This window comes from Calonectris borealis, chromosome 1, assembly GCF_964195595.1.
Source record: "Calonectris borealis chromosome 1, bCalBor7.hap1.2, whole genome shotgun sequence".
Classification (NCBI taxonomy): domain Eukaryota; kingdom Metazoa; phylum Chordata; class Aves; order Procellariiformes; family Procellariidae; genus Calonectris; species Calonectris borealis.
In genome coordinates, this window is record NC_134312.1 from 57,688,173 (window position 1) to 57,709,686 (window position 21,514).

Here is a 21,514-nt window from a genome sequence, read left to right on the forward strand (position 1 = left end):
GACTGTTTGAGCTTGAGGAGGGTCACACAGGTGTCTGCTTAACCAGAGGCAGGCTTGTGTTGAGGAGCACCCACAGAGCTCCTTGCAGGAAGCCACCCTAGGGAAGGGCTTGTTCCCTGCTGGCCCTGCATCTGCCCTCACCTGTTTTCCCTGTGGGGAGGGATGCTGGGCACCATCAGTGTCCCAGCTGGGGGAGGGACACAAAAATGGGGAAGGGAACAGACAGAAAAACTGATATGGGCAACAAATGGGAAGGGATGGCGTATTGGATCCTCAGGACCAAGGGCTCAAGCACAGACATGAGCAGAGGAGCGAGCACACCTCCAGCAGCATCTCCATTCCCCGCAGGGTCCATAGTGCCTGACGCATCAGGAATAGAGGGGCTGGGTGGGCCTTCGCTCTGGCTACCACCAGCTCCCAGCCCAATGCTTACCTGTTAGGAAAGAGCCATGCAGGGCAGGAAAAGTCTTCATGAACCTCTGAGATCAACCGAGGAGGCAGGAAAAGGCCCATTCCAAGCCCTGGAGAGTCCCACTGTATTTACAGAGACAGGTGAGGTGCAAATTGCTGTGAGGGCCTGGGGAAGCACAAGCTTATGCAGGCACTGGAAGTGTTGTGCTAAAACTGCATCCTCTAGCAAAGTGTCTCCAACAGAGTTGAACCCAAACGATTTGCTGTAGCAGCTCTTCACACACACACGTCCGCATCTCACAGAGCGTAGCTCACCCCATGCAAGCATTCTCATTTCACCACTCTGCCGCCGAGAAGCACTAAATCTTAGGCAGAGTAAAAGCTGTCGGGGCTGTGCAGAGGCTCGGCGGCAGCTCTCCTGCGGCATGGCATGCCCCCCCCGCCGTCACTACGAACGCAGCCTCCTCTCGTAGCCAGCAAAGGAGCACAGTGCCAGGCAAACCCACTTGGTCTGGCTTTCAGCGTTAAAGCAGCAACTGCTGGTTTTCCAGAGGGACAAAAAGCAACAAGACATACTTTAACTTGGAACAAACTTTTTTAAAATTTATTTTATAGATCACACCAGCCTGAGTGATCTTTGAATGCTGGTCACAAAAGAGAGATCACACCACCTCCTTTGCACAATCTGAAGTAAACCCTCTTCCAGTCTCGGCAGTCTCCTTCATTTGGAGCACAAGGAATGGAGAAAGAGAAAACCGCCTGGAGCTCCCTGCTCCCCTCGGAAGCAGAGGGCAGTGAAATCAGCTGCAGTTTGATACTGCTACAGGGCCAGAAGACAAACGAACCAGGCCTTCGTGCCCTGCTTAGCCACACTTCACACCCTCTCACAATGCGGGTGCTATTAGTGTTGTAGCCGCCTATAGTTCCTCCCTCGCCAGGAGAGTGCTGGTATTTAGGCACAGAGCTTGGAAAGGACTGTCTGACCTCCCCGCTTCCACCCACGCTCAGGCCACTGCAGTCTCTAAGGCAAAGTAGCCTCGTCTCCAAACCACGTTCCTCACCTCTCCCACGCCGCTTAATGCTCTTGGAGTGCTGGTGCTGGCATCAGGAGATGCGCTCTCCCCCCACCCGGAGCCTGCTGTCCCTCAGTCGGCTTGAAAGCCTACCTCGAATCACAAGGTGAACTGGAATGAACTCCACAGAGGTGCCACAGAGTGAGAAACAGGAACAACCCACTAAGGAGGGACAGAAACTTTTCAGTCTCCCTCTAATTAAAATAAAAGTCCTTCATTGGAGGAGGACGTCCTCAAAGAAACCAAGGCTGACCGCACCTGCTGGGAGAGCAACGATTTGCTGAGAATGCCACCTACCCCCTCAAAATGCTGCCACACTCCCACAGCTCACAAGCTGGCAGAGGATAACTCCTGTCCTCACGGGAGCCAAGCAAAGAGGCAGGGTTAGAAGAAGAGAAATCAAAATAAGCAGGGAATTGATCCAGGGTTAAAAAACATGATAACAATAAAGTTAATTCATAGACCGTCCTTGCAGGGCCTTCCTGGAGCAGCCAGAATTTGTCATTAAAAAAAAAAAAAACACACCCTTAAAAAAAAAAAGTAAGTAAGTCAGAAAAATTACCAGTACTTCCAAACCTGAAAGCACTTCTGTTAGTTTGATACCAACTCATCATTGCCCTCTTCAGCCAAGAGGGGAGAAGACAAATCCTACCTCTGCCATGGCAAAGTTTGGCCAGTGAGTTCCAGAAAAGATTTGGGAAATCTTGGAGTAAACACAATCAGGGGGAGGTCATGTTTGCCTGGTGTCTCTGTTCCAAAGGTATATTACCACCTGTGACCTCTGTCCGTCAAGGTGAGAAGGCTTTCTCTGGCTCAAGGGACGGACCGAGTGTTCCTGCACTGTATTCTTAATACTGTCAATTGAGCTGCCGCAGCCTTGAGAGGCAGGTTCGATTTGCTCCGATGTGCACTGAACAAACAATAGGAAAAGCAGCATGATGGGAAGGGGAAGAGGATGGGCAAATGACTGCCCATTTCATTCTGTCTCTCATTAAAATCGTAAGTGCTATCAACGTATTTGACAAGGACATTTAGTATAGGATTCCTCAACATCAAGAACTGCTTTCCAACTTGTTTCCCTCTTAGATCTCCAACTGATGAACTTTTTTATCATCTCCTTCAAACTTCAGTCACTACAACATTAAATTAAACCCACTCAGAAATAGTTTAAGACGGAGGGAATCCAGAAACGTATTTGGCACGGGGCCACAGTGGTGAGGAAACAATGTCCTATGGAGCCATCCTAAGCAACCTGTTTTTACCTTTGCAAGTCTGAAATTTCAGGCGTTTGATAACCCCTGGATCTGAGACAGCAAATAGGAGGAGAGCAGCAAGTCCTGTGGACACAATGGGGTGAGGGAGGAGGGGAGGCAGCTAACTGGCTCTTTGCAGTTCTATCCAGACTCTCATCTTCATGCACACAAAATATAATAAAAACTAATAAGAATAAAAACTAAGCCCATGATGTACAAAAACGTGTCGATAAGGGGAGGAGGAAGGTGTCAGTTACTCAGTTCTGTGTGTCTTACCACCTTCATTAGCTTATAAATTATGCTCCTCTCCATCGCTTCCTTCAGGGAGGAGGGATGATTCTTCTGCAGCCGATCAGCTGGGATGGGTTTTGGTTTAAGCTGCTCTGGATCTTTTGGATAAGAAATGAAGGGAAGGGGAGGAATTCCTCAGAAGGAGGAGGAGTAAGAAATTCAGCAGCCACTGGCAGGAGTCACACAGGCTCCCTGAGACTTCACTTTATGGCGCTGACCCCCACGTCGCCGGCCTCCTCCTCCGACTTTTGACTGAAAAACAAGAAGATACACTTTAGTGCGCAGCGACCTCTGAAGCAGAGTATCAACACCGCAGGAGTTCAGATGGATTACACACACATCCAGACAGCGGGAGGGCAGTTGTGACTGATCAGCTTCCTATCACTGCAGGAAGGAGATAAGGCAGATGATAGACACACCATGAAGGAAGAGGAGAGACAGACAGATACACCATGTTCAGCCCTTCAAGCTGGGGAGGACCCGATTTCCCAATTTTCTGAATGCTTCAGTCCCATGAGAGTCAGCAGGTGCCATGGCACTCGGCATCTGGGAAATTGAGGCCTCAGGCTCCCTTGGCTTTGAGCACAATGGAAGGAGAGCCCCCCGCCCCCCTACCAGGGCTCTCTTGCTAACCCGACTCTGTTCCCAGCCTCAGGCCGTCAAGCCCACCGTTCTCTTTTAAAGCAGCCAAATACCTTATTGCCCTCACGGATGTGGGGCTCTTCATCCAGCGCAGGCTGAGGGGAGGCAGCAAGGAGAGAAAGGCAGAGGTAAGCAAGAACAAAAGCAATACAAACTCTCGGGGGGAGGGACGAAACAAAGAGCAAGCTGGGAGCACTACTTACAACCACAGTGACACTACGACAAGACAAGGAGATAGGGGATCAGTAAGAAGCCACAGGCATAGGCAAAGGGAGAGAACCCCTGCCAGAGGGCCCTCTTTCAGCAGCCAGCCTGGCTCAAGAGGGCAAGACAACTAAGATAGCTAAAATTAAGAGGGGGAACACTGACCAGGTCTCCTGACAGAGTCAGTTCCTGAACCTTTCGCTTACTAGGTAAGTACACTAAAATGAGAAGGCCCATGTAATAAAGCTGATAAATAGCTCCCAAAGCCTGCAGTTAGGATTAAGTTTCCATTCCTTTCAGCCCAGAAAGGCTAGGTATCCTTTTTGGACAAGCTGAGCTGAGAAGTCCTAACCAACAAAACAACCTGGATAAAATTCTCTCAAAAGAGCTAAGCCTTTCCTCCTCCTTGGACGTCTCCATCCTCCCTCCTTGACAGGGCAGACGACCTGTGTCTGATACTACTACTTAGGTTGTAATTTCTCTAGTGTAGGCATGTTCTACCTCTCATTCAGACAGCAGAGACCCATTCTGTGATTGGTTGTTAGATGCTTCACCAGTTCAGCTACTGGGTATATGGAGACGCTTCTTCACCGTGAGCACCGTCAAGTAGTGAAACAGGTTACCAAGGGAGGTTGTGCATCTTCCTCCCTGGAGGTTTTCAAGACATGACTGGATAAAACCCTGAGCAACCTCATCTGACCTCACAGCTAATCCTACTTAGAGCAGGAGGTTAGACTAGACGCTTCCTGAAGGCCAACCCGAATTGTCCCAGGACCCTAAGCTGCTAGCTGCTGAAAGGTCAGCCATGAGGAGTTATCCAGTCATCAGAGAATTCTCATTTCTGCTGTGAGACTACTTATATTTCTATTTGTTTCTGTTGCACATTGAGTCCCAAGGTGAGTTCAAGGGTATGAGGGGATAATGCTCGTGCTTTAGAGTGCCCTTCCTCCGACAGATGAAACCAGGACGCAAACAGTTAGGACAGACATGATATTTTCCTCACGTACCAATGGTTGCAGGGCAGTAGGTGTCAGTGGCGCTGCGGCTGTTGAGGGGGCCTCGTCCCCAGCGGGTGGGCCTCCAGCTGCCGTCCCAGCTGGGGGAACACCATCCTCTCGTTTCGTAACGGCTCCCTTCTTGGTTGACTGCATCTTGATCTGCTGTGGCTTGGAGTTCATTGGCGAGTTATTGGTGGTCTGGAGTAACTGCAAATTATAACGGGAGAGGCCAAAATCAGCATTAAAATAGCTAGGCCAATATGGCAAGGTTCAATGCTGCTTTTTAACAAAAAGCTTTGAGAGAATTGATACCAATAGCCATCAGGAGAAGAATGCAGCAGCAGCTGTTCAAAGAAATCTAGGCCCCTGAGCTGCCCTCAAGAACCTTTACAGGGTGGAAAGGGCCACTCGGCTGAGGTGACACTCAGCCCTCCGCAACGTGACTCAAAGGGACCAGCTACAAGCTGTCAGAAAGAGACCAAGCCGTAAGAACCAGAGGCACCTGGCTCACGCCCGCCTTTGCATTCCCCCATTCACACCAGCTAAGACCCACCACACGACAAAGCACATTGGTCATCTGCAACCCATGTCAGGGCTGACGTTTGTGATCGAAGGACGGCCTCTTCCCTCAATTTTTCAGAGCTATCCGGATTCTCCTGCTGGCTTCTCAGTGCCAAAAGAAGATAATGGGCAAAAAAAAGTCAGACTCTTCAGCCTTTACCTTAGTGATGGTACCCACAGCTTTGGTGCGGCCTTCACGGAAGACCAGACGCTGGTCTATATGCAAATATTCCGGGGTTTTGATGAAGCGAAAGTGCACTGTGGCTTTGTCCCCCGTCCGCAGGCAGTCCTTGTCCATGCTGAGAATCGTGGCCGTCTGACGGATGCTGCCACAATGCACTGTGAATGTAATGCACAAAGGCTTTCAACAGCCAGTGCCATTAGTGGAATAAGCTTCAGACAGACATCTAAGGCAGCTCTTGCTACCTTACAGCTAACAGCGCTGAGTTTGGAACGCAAAAGCCTACTGTGTACCATAGACTATACAGGTCACACGGCTGCCTTTGTTCAGTCCTCAAAGAGAAAAGACATATAAGCTAGAACAGTTGCCTTTGAATGGAGACTTTCCTGAAACATCCTCAACAGAATCCTACACGCCAAGCAGCCAAGCTAGAGTGCAGGACCTAAAATGAGTCTCTCAGTCAGCATTTGAAGCTGAAGAATCTTTGCACTATGGAGATCTGGCTCAGGCAGGCTCCAAGTACACTTGGAGTCACACAGCTCCTTTTTACCTACAGCCTTCACCACCCTCCTCTGTCAGCTCCCTCCTCTCTCCCTAAAGCATTGCTGGGAAAGGTCAAACCAGGAACTATGGCTTATATTCAGGCTGACAGAGCCATCAGGAGAAAAATGATCTCAGGCCAGAGCTGATATAAGCTCTTACCACTGGGAAACAAAGATGAGACAACACTGAGACACATACCCATGGCCTGATATCGTGGGCTGATGGTGGTGGGGTGATGGAGCACCAGAATCTCTGCTTCAAACTCCCACGATGCTTGTGGATTCAGGCGGGGTGACACCATTACCATGCCTTTTCGGATGGAAGAACGCTTGATCTGAAAAGCAGAGACACAAAAAACCTTAGTGTGATTCTCCAGGGAAGAAATTTGCTTCTCTGGCTGACTGTACACAGAAGGATCCTAAGAGATTTCACAGATACTAACTCATGCTCAAAAAGGCAAAGCCAGAGCTGTTGAGCAGTATGTAACGATGTTATGCAAAGGTTGCAAAAATCAAATTCAGCTGAAGCTTCTAAGGAAGCTTTAGTTAGAGTGCTGGGAATACTGGACACTGACACAGAAGTTTTAACTCACTGATCCTTTAAAAGCAAAACATACATCCTGGTTGCACGTTATCCAAGCAGATGATCTCTCCAAAAGCGTGATGTTAACACTGAACACATGAAGTTTGGTATAGCTTAAACTATATCCCCTTAAAATCAGAACAGTTTCTATTGGCAGAAACCTTTCACCAGAGGAATCGCGTCAAATTTTGCTGATTTTTAAACCCCAAATCATACAGCTGGTCCTACAAGTTGAAAGGAATAGTGTAAATATCCTGCCTAGGCCACTAATGCAGTTGCAGCACAAGAGGAGACTTTTCTTGCAATGCCTCTGCTTTGTTACACATCTCTAACACTGTTCCTCATTACCTTGGGTCCCATTGCTATTACCTGGCAGCTGTCAGGTGGAGCAAGTGGGACATAGGACCCACAGAGGCTCTATGGGATTTTGATGCGCTGTGAAATGAGGCAGCTGAGGTTTGCAGAAGCAGTCTGATTGCAGCTGAACTCCAAAAGCACTTTAAAATTATGAGGGTCATTCCTGTTCTGAGAGTCTAGAGCAGATAATCTCACCTTTTTCAAAGCAAAGGAGGCAGTCTGGCCTCCCCGCACTTCTTTGACAGGCATTCTCTTGCGGTGGATGGACTTGACAGCAATAGGTAGGAAGTTGCCAAGGGGATCCGGCCCCAGCAGCAGGGTATCATTTAGCTTGATTAGGCCTCTCAGTGTCGTCCCAGACACAACTGTTCCTACACCCTACGCCAAAAAAGAAAAAACAGTAATTGGGGGTACTCAACCATGCTAGCAGAAGAGCTCTAGAACTCCCCTCTCTAGGGAAGATGCCTTCTTCAACCTAAAAGAGGGAGCAGAAAATTCTTCCAAATACCAGGCCCCTTACCGGAACAGAGTAAGTATCATCTATCTGGAATTCTGCTGGCTCTTCTTCCCTGTAACTGGTCCGTGGAGACAAGAGATTAAGAAACATCTTCAGCAAATCTAGGTTCTCCCCGGTGACATTTGAAATCTGGAAAATCGGGCACATCCTGTAAAGGAAAATTGATGAAAATGGAGTTAGTTCACCTCTCTGCCTGGAATTCCACGTGTAGGGAGACATCCAAAATCTTGGGACTGAATTCAATACACAGTGCTAGGAAGGGAGAGCCTGGCAAAGCAGTCAGATGCACAACACCCCTTCTTTGAAAACCTGCAACGTTGCCTCTGCCTTCTAATGACATTCAGGAATAAGTGTAAGGTTCCAGGACTGAAGGAAGCCGAATACCCTGCCATCTTCTGCAGACTGCCCAGAAGCAGCCTCTCATTTCTGTCTCAGAGAGGGGAACACAAACAGGTCAATCTCGGAATCAACACATGCTTATGGAATCAACACACCACATGGCAGATGCAACCTTCACACATCTAGACAATGGGACTCTCTTTCTGAATCTTCTCACCCAGTCTCCAAATAGGATCGAAAGAGAAACGACTCTCCTCTACTCCCGTTACCTCTCTGAGCTGAAGTTGGAGGCTGTTACAATGACATCATCCTTGCTCTGAACCAGCACGGGAATCTTCCTGCACCCTGGGGACTTCAGCAGTCGCTGTAACAGCTTCAGGGTTTCTTAAAGGGTGAAATGAATATTGTTAGGGCAGCATCTCCCCTCTATACAAATCGCTTTTGTGGGGTCTCTCCCCGAAGGGAGACTGGTGCTCTTGCCACAAATAGACAGGAGAAGATGGCTAAAGGTGCATGAGTGAGACTGAGTTTGCTGCAGCCCAGGTGGGACTTAGGAGCCATTCCATCTTCCATTTCATGCCAGCTAGCCTGCTGCCAAGCGACACCATACATGAACAGACATACATGTTTGCATCTGCAAGTGCAATGCTGTGAAGTAGACATTTTATAGCTGTCTATTAAGTAGCTTTAAGCAGTTACAAGGTATTTCCTCTTCCTATAAAGGATTTTTCATCTCGAATTCAATGAAAACCAGCAGCACTCAGGAATTGAAATATTGGAGAATACGTGAATTAGAAATCAATTTTGACCAAACAAACCTCAACACACTTTCCCTGGCATCAACCTGCCCTAGAAGGTTAGAGAAGCATGAAAGAGGTAAAGATCACCATCACAGACTAGGACAGTGTAGGTGGACCAGATCCAGAAATAAATATTTTGGGACAAATCTCATGGCTCCCAACTTTGATCTTTTGCCTCTTTTAAATTTATTGTCTAAGGCTCATATCTATCAGCCAGCAGGGGCATTACCTGATGCACTAACATCAGTCTCCTGCAAAATGCCTTACAATAAATGACAAAGAAAAAAGGCTAGTAAGGGCTTAAAAGAGCAAATAATTTATACTCTACAATTGTCATCCAATTAGATGTTTTTTGTCAACAAACGATTGCCTATGGGAAAGTAATGTTTTGGATACAGAAACACAAACATCTAATCATGCCATCTGCTCTTCACAGATACACTTGAGCCAAATCTGTGTCTATTTAATTTAAACAGAACATGACACAGGAGTGGCTTCTCCCAAGAGCAGCTCTTCTCTCCTCACCCCGAGCCAAACGTTCTCCTTCCTTCCCAGTTATTATCTTGTGGTTGGGCCTTACATTTACTTGCCAAACATCTATTATAGAGACATTAAGATTATCTTCTGATCACATGTGTCTGTTTACCTGAAACATATTTAGGATTTTTACAATAATGAACTAACCACAGATAGTACCAGGAACATTCACTTTCCTGACTCTTAGGACTGATTATCAAAAAAAACATTGCTCCAATTAACCACAGCATGTTCCTGAAGGTGTGAGAAACGCATCAAGAGAACTTTGAAGGTGAGAGTTGGTCACAGCCTTAAAAAATGTCCAGCATAGGTTAAAGGGACACTGCTGGGGTTAGAGGGGCTGCTTTAACTGCTGCTGAGCAAAAAAGTCACTAGCCCCTGCTGCTCACTGCCATTCCCGCTTGTGTGTAGTCCAGTCCTGCTACCATAGCCCACACACGCAGCTGCTTTGAACCATGATTTATTAAGTGTTGGTTGGTTGTTCAGGCAGGGGAAGGAGCTGCTGTAGTTATGCCAGCATATCTGAGAAGTGCCCAGGTGAGCAGGATGTAACAAGCAGCTGCCCCTTCACCTAACGGCTGCCGGAGAACAGGTTTGATCACAGCTTAAGATCACACTCAAACTGTGGGCAAGGAGGAAAGCAGTTTTCAAGAGAACTTCTAGACTTTCCCTGCAGGTTTAAATACCCAGAGAGAAAGCAAAGCCACAAGCCCAACTGTATGCTTCTTCTCTTAGAGCTCAGTTAAGCAAAATCCTGTAGCAAACACATTCGGGTGGCCCAGCTGAGTCCCCCAACTCGGGTAATTTTGAAATGGTGACTACGAGTGAACTGCCTGCAAAATGGGCAAGGGAAAAGGACAGATTTCTGGAAGGTGTTTAAGATGTAGTCAAAACCAGATAAAGCAGCTTTGCTCCAGCAGTAATTCCTCAACCCAGGCAGAGGACAACAGCACATACAGAGGAAAGAAACAGCCCTGGAGAGAGCTTGTAGGACTCACCTTGCAGGATGTTGGCAGGGCACATGTCGATCTTGGTCACCACAACAAAGACGGGAACGTTAAGTGCAAGCGCCAGGCCCAGGTGCTCCTTGGTCATTCCAACAATACCAGCATTACTGCCAACCTACACCAGGGATACAAGATACGGTGATGTAAATGTTCCTCCTGCAGTGAGTTGGGTTACAGAGAAGGTCTTGTGTCAGACATGCAGTAGACTGTGATTAGGTTGTAGGCGCATCATTGGGACTGTATGAGCAGACCCATTTCATTTCAAATTCTATTGGACATTGGCTAAGAACTCATTGCTCCTCAATTTTAGGAAGGTGTTCTGGAGTTTAGAAATCTTTAGGTTTTCAAGAACCGTACATCTTGGGCCTGTCTGAAACTGACAGTCCTGGGGCATTTGCCTCAGAGCCCTGGCTAGATATCCACAGTGATGCTGCTCTCCACCTCTGGGGGATGCTGCCTCCCTCCACAACCCGACAGGAACTTTGCAATAGGAAAGAAGTTGAGGCTGTTAAAGCTGTGAACAGCCCTGCTCCTGCTGGTACCATACATCTTCCTTGCTACCTACCATAAGCATGCAGAAGTCAGGTAAATGGCCAGTCATGCCAAAGACGGTGGTCTTCAGGTACTTTTCATGACCAGCCAGGTCAATGAAAGTAATGACCTTGGTGGATTTCTCACAGATCTTTGTCCATTCCAAGCTGCCACCGTGGCTGTCGGGCTTGTTCACCACGTTGCCCTCACTGTCAAAGCCCAGAATGTCATTGCCCACGCTGCTGGTGCGGCCTGACTCAATCTCATGCTTATGGCGGAAGAGCTTTTGTCGAGCAAAGCCTCGGCCATTGTCTAGTTCGCCATGTGTCAAGACACCCAGTAACGTGCTCTTTCCTGCATCCACATTGCCAACCACTGCAACCCTGGAGGGGAAAGGAAGAAAGAACCTGGTAAAATCTGATACCTGCAGAAACAAACAAGCAATCAAAAAACTCCAAACAGCACTGCTCCTCCAAATAACTAGCTTTTCCTCCTTAACCTTCAAACAGAGATTCAAAAATGTTAGACCTTCACAAGCAGAGCAGAGATTCTTTCACAGTTATTAGTTAACAGTGGAGATCCCAGACTATGGGGACTGGGATGTGGAAGATTGTGGAAATGTCACTGGTGTCCAGAACACAGTCAGCTGAACCCGACATCGCTTGATGCCATACAGAATCTCTCTCTTCCAACCCTAGTCTCCGCAATCCAACATATACAGTGGCAATTCAAAAGAAAGACTAAATCCCAACTTGGTCTAGAATACTTCTGCCTTTCTCATATTCTTCATGTTGCAAATAGCACCAGCTGCTAGGGAGAGAACAGAAATTTAAATTGCTGTTCCCAGAAAAGCTCAAACAACAATGAAATGTTTTAGGGGAAAACCCTCTCCTACAGCAATCTCCTTCCTTGTTTCTGATAAAGGTGGCTATTATGGCTGTTGGCAAATGTTGGAAACCCATTCCATCCAGCTCTGGGCAGACTCTCAAGACATGTTACACAAGCTATTATATGTCCATTAAAAGGTGACTTGGATCATCACAGACTTGGAATAGAATTGAACCCTTAGTCAAAAGTGTTGTATTCCAGCAGCATGCGTATATGCACACACATACAGACACACGTGCACATGTGACTCCCTACTGGGATTCCAGCCCACAAAAGATCCCCAACCTGCGAAGCTGTCACCCAGACAGCAACAGCCCTCAGCTAAACACAGGCAAACCTCCACAAACAGTTTGTTCACAAAAGAGACAGCAACAACAACAAAAAGGCGATTTTATTAGCAAGGAGTGGTCAAGCTCAATTCCCTTTGTTGCGTAGCTACAACACCCAGACTCCAATTAGCGTTGCTGGCTCAGCATCACGGACTGCTCACATGGTAAAAATGCAGCTGGGCTGCTGACTAACCCTGTCTCCACCCGGCTCCTCACCTGACCTCCAGGAAGTCGTTGTCACCCACACGTTTCCGAACGAGGTAGTCGCGCACCTTGCCCCCTGCCTCCTGGTGTTCCCGCAGGAGGATCACATCTGCCTCGATTTGCTCTGCCATGCTCTTCAATGTGGCATAGGATGCTTCCATGTCTGCCTCGCTCAGACCGTATTCAGTCCCATCTAGTATGACGTTGAGGAGACAAAGGACAGTCAGAGAGCACCACCTTGCAACAGCCAGCAGCAATGTCATTCTGCCTGGGACTCTCACACCGATCGGGATTTTTATGTGGACTGGAGATGTCAGACATGTAGACAGAATAAGCACCCTTTGCCCAAAATAAAAAAGGTCGGTCTTCACTCCAAGTCTTAAAAGATACTAGGAAAGTACCATCTTTAATCTAGAGGAGTTTTCTTCACAATTTCTACAAGCAAATGCTTAGGGATTGGCAAGAAAGACACATTTCTGCGCAATTCCCTTACTTCACATGCTGAAGGTACTTTGCGTGCAATGTCCTGCAGTCAGATAAAACATCTCCTCTCGCATTGCAATAAAGGGAAAAGCATTAGCAAAAGGAAAGGTCTGATTGAAATATCACCACAATTAACCACTGAATGTGGGACCAATTTAAACAATCAGCTTATTTTATAAAACCACATCCCAAGCGCACATTTTCTGCAAGTCTGGCCTGCACAGCAATTTCTTTAGCCCCCACGTACTCCAGTTAAAACAAATGTTTTTGGCATATCTCACTGCCTTCGTCCTGGCACTTGAAAGAAATGCTGACAGCACATGAGGCCAGAAAAATACAAGGAGGCACCGCTGCCTCTGAACAGCCCACCCAAGCAAAAAGCTGACAGTCAGAGCATGCCAGTGGCAACTATCTAGACAGTTTAAATGCCACCACAGCTCTCAGCTTCTCTCCTAACCCAGGTGCTGAGAAGCTGCACAGATTTCAGGCCAGAATCTCCTCTGTGGGTGAAAAAAAAGCAACAAACAAAGGTGGAGAGCCACATAGCACCTGGATGACCAAAGCTATTGCTGTGTGTGCATTCATACGCATGGCTGACTCATCAGCTGGTAAGCAGTAACTGCAGTTTGCATGAACTAATCAGCATTTTAACTACTGCACAGCTCCACAACAAGTCAAGCTGCTGGGTGATTTCCAACCTAGCTCGTAAGCTGGCTGAGAAGCTGTTGAGATGGTGGGGAAAACAAAAAGCACCACAGCTGGTATCTTGGGACATAGAAGGGGAATGAGAAGTAGGGGACAGGAGAGGGTGAGAGCCAAGGGAGAAAGGGAAGGGTCACTACTGATGAAGCAGTGAGCCACCAGGCAGTCTTCACTCGCTCTCAGTCATCTGAGTTGGGTATCCATGATGATCAAAATCATAGACACTCAAAGTGAATGAGAAAGAGGAATGGTGGCAGGGATATCAAGATTTATTTTCAGTTGGCTATTGTTTCCAATTTACAGAAAAGATCCCCATCTTCCTCGACTATGCAGTAATCCGAAATGAAGTCAGAAGTTTTAGCTCATCTTTTAAGAAACAAATGCCTACTTCCAAGTATATCATTGCAACAACCACCAGTTAACACCCTCACAAGGTATCCTGGAAGAGAAAGCAGTTACTAGCCTGACTAGTTAGATCTCCCCTGCAGAGGTGGTTATCCCAAACATCAAGGATTCAGACTACACATGGGAAGCTGGCCTGGACAGAAGAGCATTATCCCTGTGATACTGCATGACAACTGGTCTTCTAATCCTGGCTTCTCTCCTACGTTGGCTGCTTCGCAAGAAACCAAGAAAACCCAAAAAGCACACCGTTTTGAGGTAACACAACTCTCTCCCTCCTTTATCTCAGCCAACCCTGGCACTGATGACACCAGTTTCGTATGCTTCCTCAAACGTAGTAACTAGTAGAACGTCTGATCATAACAATTTGATATCCAGGAGATATCTAATATATTTGAAACATGCCTTTAGCCTTATGATACCGATAGGCAATTTTTTTGTATTCAGAAAAGAAATCTCAATTTCAAAGCAAGGCCATGTTCAGTATTATTTTACCAGCATCAGATGCAAATATTCAAATTGTGAAAAAGAACAAAAAGGTAACCCATGCTAACTGCTAAAATCTGCAAAAGCAAATGACTGCAGTCACACCTGAGTTAACGTGACAATAAAGGCCTCATGCTGAGAAAAGGAAAACCTTTCTCTCCGTAGTACAGACACACACTAACAAAGTAAGTCAGCAGCATATATTTTGGCTGTGGGGTAAAAATATTGTTACTTACAATGGAGAAGTGAACAAAACCAGACAGAATAAGACCTCCACCAGACATTGAGGACGTCTGTCCTAAAACCATTATTGTAATTTCAGATCCTTTGTCTTTTCCTGGTGTGCCCAGACAACTTATGCCTTAGTTCCAAAAAGAACTTGTATGATTTTGCACAAAAAACCACGTTTAGCTCCACTACATAAGACAGTTGCAGGCAGGAATAAAATAAAAGAATCTGTCCCACATGTTCTGCTATACTTTATGGAGGTTTCCAAGTTATTCTGGAGAAGTAAATACTACCTTCAGCAGCAGCCCAGTGAGATGAACTAGGTTTTTCTTATAATTTTGATGTTTTCTGTTGTTTTCCTGAGGAAGCTATACTCACCCGATCCTTGACCAATGACATAGATGGTCTCCCCACATCCTTCATCAATTCTCTCTGACATCTGCCGGAGCAAACTGTCATATTGCTCTGAAGTTGGACTCACCATCACCAGCTGGAAAAAAGATTAAATATCCATTTGCAGATGTCAAGCAAACAATTTCAAAACCAGCTTCAGTTATAGGGACAATCAATCCATGTGCTTTATTGAAAGAGAAGGGCTCTTTTTCACAGACCGCTTTCTGGTGGTTTGTTTTGTTGGTTGGTTTTTTTTTTTTTTAAACCCAGCTTCACTGACAGCTATTTCCTTGTGACACTGCACGAGGTTATTTGTCTGAGCTCAGAGTTCATTTATGTTGGAAGATATACTTCAAAGCAAATAAGAATACCAAGCATCTCATTTTGAGGTAACCAATGTTTAAAAGCCACATTTAAATGAACACCCCACTTCTACTTCTGTGTAATACATGTTTCCATGCAAGGAAAACAGAAAGGGAAGGAGCTATTTTCTCCAAAGAAATTCCTTAGCTGGGTACTCCCCAGTCTCCGCTGCACAGAGTGCTGCTGCTCCCCCAAAGCATGACAGGACAGCCAGAGGAAGCCAGCCAGACCTCACTGCAGAGCACACCTAGGCATCGAAACCTAGGGCATCTCGTAAGTCTTTCACATACTTGATCTCCCATTTTGTTTTCTGAGGGGGCAGAGCGGAAGGAGAGAACACAAACAAGCATTATTTTCAAACTCCTAACAAAACTTTAGGTACTTTACACTACAGTGCTGAGAGGCAGCCATACAAAGCAGTCTGTACAAGCATATTCGGACATTTCACCAGCGGAGAGCTGCAGTTTTGCAACCCAGCAGCTGTGTTACCAGCAAGCTTTGACTGCAGTTATTGCAACAACCACAACTTCCTTTGTCCTTCCCTGCAGAGGCATCAAGAGAAGGAAAAAGTAGACAGAAACAAAGTGGAAAATGAGGACAACAAGACAGTGCTTCAGGAAGGATTTTTCTTAAAACAGAATGGTGTAGCACCACTTCTGGCAAAAACCTGTGTCGCTCATACAGTACAGCTGAAGACACTCGCACAGAGTGGCCACAATGGTGGCGTGGCAGTGGCAGACCAAGGAGACCTTCATCACCCATTCAAGACCGAATGGCTACCTGCTCTCTGGCTGCCTCCATGGTTACAAATCTGTTGGTGGCCGAGCATCCTGGTACAGTGGCTCAACCGCTGTTGCAATTGATATGCATTGCTATTAAAAAGTCAAGTCACTTTTAGTAAGAGTTGTAAAGGCTATCACCTACTGATAGCCCTATGGGTAGGCACGCCTGTGCCACACAACACTCAATGAAATCCATACTTCCACTAGCTGTCCTTACATAGACATTCCAAAATCATCTCCAGAAAGAGGTACTTCCCTTCACTATGCACAAAGGCCAGTCTGAAATCTGTGCTAGATGTGCCTAAAACATATGGTTTACAGCAGTTCACAATGATTACATCTTCAAGCCTGCCCAGCATTCTCTACTAACACAGCCTGACTCGCTAGCACAGCTAACAAAACGTGCATTCAGGGAGGAACTACCTTTACCACCTACATAGGTGATAAAGACCTTGATTAGAAATCTAGAGTGTAAGGGAACCCAAAAGCTCACAACTAACACTTAAGCAGCTTTCAAAACTATAGCAATGCATGCATCTGGAAAACTGAAGCACAGACAGTAAGTGCTGGTTAGAAGGTTTAAGGCAGCCAAAGCAACGCTTTCCTCAAATGTTAAGGGTCACACAGAGCATGTACGTGTCTGCAAGGGCCAGACAGCTACGAGAGGGACAATCACCTTTACCTGCCCCTTTTAGACACATGTCCTACCTAAGCCTTTTAACTACTTGGCATGGTCTGCAAAGGGTAGCAAAGCACTCTGATCTGGAACGCCACATAGACTTTCTATTTCACGCTACGCAGGGCTGAGTTTTGCCTTTATTAGTTGTTCTTTTGGTTTTGTTTTCTTCTTAAAGGAGACCACTGGATGTTAATGTATTGACAGGGAAATCAGCAACTGTTCGGAGGCTTGATCAGGACAGGAATGGAAGGCTGTGTGTTGATGTGCAGGGCTTGTTTTGCCCAGCACGCACTTTCAGGAATTCCTGGAAGCACAGCAGACAGGCTCACTGTTTAGGCTAGTGCACCAGCACAGGTCAGGGACTCAGAAAGGTCTATTAAATAGGCTGTCATGCACATAAAGATCAATAAAATAACAGGGGCCACCAGTGCAGAGGCACACTAGCTTCAGTTTCTTCAAGTCTCATCACCAGCTTCATTCTTCTATGAGATCAAATGCTTCAGCCGTGCGAGTGGGCAGGGTGTTGTCTAAAGTACCAGGGAACATTTCAGCTGAGCAGCTCGCTGCAGCCTTTCTTCAAGACGCCAGGCAGGAGGGCTGGGGGCTCAAACAGCATGGTACCCACACACATCAGCTCAGAACAGTTTCCCCACCCCGCTGCTTCCACTGCCATGCAACGGTGCTGCTGAAGGGTGTTCCAGTGGTAGACTGCTCCCAAAGCCTACTCTGGGGCCGACGAAGCTTACAGCTGATACGATATAGCGGGACGTCAAGAGAAGGATGTGTAGAACAAACACAGCTTTCATGGATCACACCTCCCAATGCCGTTCAATATTTCTAACAGTATTTCTTCTGCAGCCCGCAACCCCCAGCCAGTTCTGCAGTTTCCTAAGTCACTGCAAGACTTCACTTGCTGTTTTGAAGATTTCTTTAGCTAGCTTCCTGGACAGAGGGAGCCTGTTCTTTGCCATCTCTCTGCTTTTTTTGCTTTTCACCTTTGAGCAATCCCCTCCATGCTTGCACTACGTATTCGTGTTTTGCAGAGGTTTTCACAAAGTCAAAAATTTTCACTTTTGTTCTTTCCACTTTGCCAGCATTGAGCAGTTAACAGGAGGAGCCATGTGGGTCTCAGATTTCCTATAGGGCAAAAAAGTAACAACCAGTTACTGTCTTATTCTTATGGCAGCAGAAGGAAATATATCTCACAAGTGAGAGATATCTCACAATGCCTTCTGTGAAGTCCCTTCCCAATCCCACCTTTCCTCTGATCAGTTTTGGGATTAACATACACCAGAGGTGGGTAATAGCTCCAGCTGTCTGAGCTTACTCCAGGGGGACAAGTTGGACTGTGCCATCCTGCACTGCCCAACAGCAAGCAAGAGGCCATGGTATTAAGTAACAGCAGTTTCAAGACACCAGTGAGATTGAGCTAAGGTTATATCAGCACTACTAAAGGCCGTCCTTACAACAGAGGCATCCCATATCCATGAGGCAGACAAACTATAAAGATTAAGGGCAAACCAAATACTATGTGGTATGTAATGCTGCTCTTCATTGGAATAACACAGCCTGACATTTTGTGTGGCTGGAAGGCCACCACCAGCCGTTGGGAAGTCAGGGGAAAGGCACCTTCTGTAATGTCATATTTTGCTTTCTATTTCCTGTGGACATACATAGTTCAAGTGCTATTAATGTTCTGTTGTCAGTGTAGATCTAATGTAAGTATCAGCTTCACTAACAGCCTTTTGTGATACGGTTTTGACCTGAAAGATGATTACTACTGCAGTGTGTTAGTACTGAAAGGAAAACAAATACCCATTAAGATCGACACGATAATGAATTTGTGCTGATGAATGAAACTGTTTGCTTGACCAGCTGACAAGGTGCACTTGATAACTGAATCCCAAGGTGTTCCTTTCTAAGAAGAGCACACCTTACAATGAATGGACTGGGGGAGGACTGGGAGAAAAATATGTAACACAGCGAGGGGGTCGGTCACACCAGGACAGAAGTAGCAACTAGCAAACAAATTGACTGCAGTGGGAATCACCATTTTAAGCAGGAATTGGAGGGCAGCAATTCAACTGGGAAGACAGAAAAGATGGGGGATCGGGGTGGAAGGGCAGGTTAGCTACTGCATTCTCATCATATGGGATTGCTGTTTTGAGGACATAGTGGGAGACTAACTTGGAGAGATGGGGCAGAGATCATAGTCTTTGCTCTTATCCAAGATGGGGATGAATGAGAGGTCTAGGCAAAAGATAGCAGGTGTACACTACTGTATGGAAAAGTAACTTGTAATAAAGTTAAAAAAAATTGCTTACCTATGGCCTCCATACTGCCTGCAGATTTCTAGGAGTGGAAGACAGGCTGACAACACAAACGGAGGTTGCGGGAGAAAAACATTCCTCTCTCTTCGTCAGAGTTTTGGTCAGGTTCCTGGCTGTCAAGAGTCAGTGACACAGCTCTCGGTGTCCTCCTGCGCCCTCTTCCACATCAGCCACGTCCAAGACAAAGCACAGATCGATATTGGCATCCTGTATCAAAATCTTGTCCAGCTCATTAAGACACGCACAGGTGGCTCAATAGATACTGCAGGATTGATTTCTGTCCTTTACTTTCTTATAAGACATCTTCATAACATTCATTTTAATACGGCACCACATTGTAAAATATCCGGTCATCCCCTCAAAAACAAACATTTCCACATCCACACACCACAATTCCTCTCTCTCCATTTCTCCACAGAGGGCAAGGAAATCCAGGACTTTGGAACAACTCCAGCTGGAAGCATGAAGAGGAGGGATGGCAGAAAAACAGGAGGAAACACCAGCTATGCTGACTTCTGGATCACATAATTACAAATGGACCAAATCAAGTTTTCAGGAGACTTTAGAGTGGGAGACGGCATCACGATACATCAAAGCCTTGGCAGCAAAAGGTATACAGTTAAAGAGATCAGCCAATTGGGAAAAAATAGAAGACGGTGTGGAAAGGCAGCTAATGTAGTCTGTGGCGGGCTCTGGCATGCACGTATTACTACAATGTACCTTCCTGCAAGATGGAAGTGAGAACAGATTCTGACAGAAATAAGACCACCACACAGTTTTGTGACTTGGATCCTAGAAAGGAACCGCACAAGGTGAACAAAGCTTTTTGTGCTGACTTAGCGAGACTTTGTGCGAGAGCAAGGCACCCTTGTCGCTGAGCCCTTGTGCTCAAGAGTTACGAGCCCTGACCTGCTTTTAAGATTGTGAAGAAAGCCCCGGGAAGCAGTACGACTGGCAGTGGAGATAACTACAGAGAACCAGCGCAGAGGAAAAACGTTAGCGAGACGTTAAAGCAGCTGTCAGCTTCAAACCCTGCGCTTGCTGAGAAGATGCAACACGCGCTGCAGGCGCTTCCCCGGGGACCCGAGGAGGGGAAGGAGCAGGGCGGACAAGCCTGCCAGCATCCCCCTTTCCCGGCCAGGGCACAGCTCGCTCTCAGCTCTTCGTAGCTCAACTTTACTGCGCTTCTCCCGGCCGCCTCCCCACGGCACGGCGGGCTCTGCCGCCCGGCCCTTCGCGCCCGGCCGAGGGATGTTGGGCCGAAGGGGAACCCCTGGGACCCAACTCCAGCCCGCGGGGAAGCCGCGGGGTGACACCCCCGCCCCGGCGGAGGCAGGCGGGCGCCCCAGCCCCTCGCTCTCCTGAGGTGAGGGGAGCGGCGAGGAGAGGGGCTGGTCCCGGCCGTCGGGCTGGTCCCGGCTGACGGGCCGCCCCGCTCCGGTCGGGCCGGGGGGGCAGCCCCATGGGCAAGGCGGCCGCCACGGAGAGGGCGGCGCAGGGGCCGGCGGGGTGATGGCGCTCGCCGCCGCCCGCCCCTCCGTCGGGCCTACCTTACTGGTGAGGTCGATCTCGGGCTCGCCGTTGAGCGCCTCGCCGTCCTCGGCGTCGAAGGCGGCGCGGAGGGGACAGGCGGCCGCCGCTACGCGAGGCCCCCCGCCCGGGGAGCCGGGCTCCGGGGCGAACATACAGGCCGGCACCGGGGAGCCCCCCATTGGGGATCGGCTCCGCTCCGCCGCCGCCATCTTCCCTGCCCCGGCCCTCCTCCCCCACCCCCTCCCCTCCCCCCGCCCGCCCCTCCGCCCCGGGAGGCGCGGCAGCCCCGCCCCCGGCGCGCCAAGGCGGTGTCAGCCAATCACCGGCGGAGGAACGGGGCGATTATCCTGTAGCCATGACGACGGCGGGCGGGGTAGTTGTTATTCATGAGAGAGGGCCACGCCCCCGCGAAGCGCGCGAAGCCAATGGGAGAACCACTGCCAGCTCGACTTGTTTTCTATATATACACACATAACAAAGCCCGCTCGACGTGTCCGGTGCGTCCTACCCAATAGGAGAGCTGGCCCTCGTGACAAACAACGCTAAAGGCCAATTGGATAAGAAGACTCGAGCGACAGGGTGGGACTAAGCCGCTGCCACAGATGGGCAGCACCCGCCCTGATGGGTGGGTACTCTCTCCGCCTAGCCAATGAGAAAAAGGAGATTTTTTTCACGGACAGTTGTGTGAGCCAATGAAACCGGGAGGAAGCGCGCCGAGTGTTCCTTCAAGCCGCCGGCCCGGCTGTCCCGGCCGGGCGCTCCGCTGAGGTGACGGGCGTCGCTGAGCAGCCCGGGCGTCGGAGGCCCGGCGTGCCGGCAGCGCTCACGCTTTGCTCAGGAAGCCGCCAGCTCCCGCGGTCGGTCGGGGGTCAGCAAAGGGGCCCG

General features: G+C 48.1%; 1 protein-coding gene across 3 annotated transcripts; it reads right to left on the reverse strand.

Moving 5' to 3' along the window:
- Window positions 1-987: 987 nt before the first annotated feature.
- GTPBP1 (GTP binding protein 1) lies at window positions 988-20,872 on the reverse strand. Of its 3 annotated transcripts, XM_075155227.1 has the most exons (14): window positions 20,647-20,662; window positions 19,091-19,254; window positions 17,762-17,903; window positions 14,928-15,039; window positions 12,261-12,441; window positions 10,862-11,210; window positions 10,288-10,411; window positions 8,222-8,336; window positions 7,617-7,761; window positions 7,292-7,474; window positions 6,356-6,491; window positions 5,594-5,772; window positions 4,882-5,079; window positions 988-3,280 (listed from the first exon to the last, which is right to left on the reverse strand). In XM_075155227.1, exons 4-14 carry the CDS (start codon window positions 15,031-15,033, stop codon window positions 3,188-3,190), a joined length of 1,809 nt encoding a protein of 602 aa, XP_075011328.1. In that variant the 5' UTR covers window positions 15,034-15,039; window positions 17,762-17,903; window positions 19,091-19,254; window positions 20,647-20,662; the 3' UTR covers window positions 988-3,187. The 3 variants fall into 3 exon arrangements, with proteins under 3 accessions (XP_075011328.1, XP_075011319.1, XP_075011337.1); XM_075155218.1 differs by lacking the exons at window positions 17,762-17,903; window positions 19,091-19,254 and having other exon boundaries at window positions 20,647-20,872; XM_075155236.1 differs by lacking the exons at window positions 17,762-17,903; window positions 19,091-19,254; window positions 20,647-20,662 and adding an exon at window positions 16,796-17,728.
- Between the last annotated feature and the right edge of the window lie 642 nt (window positions 20,873-21,514).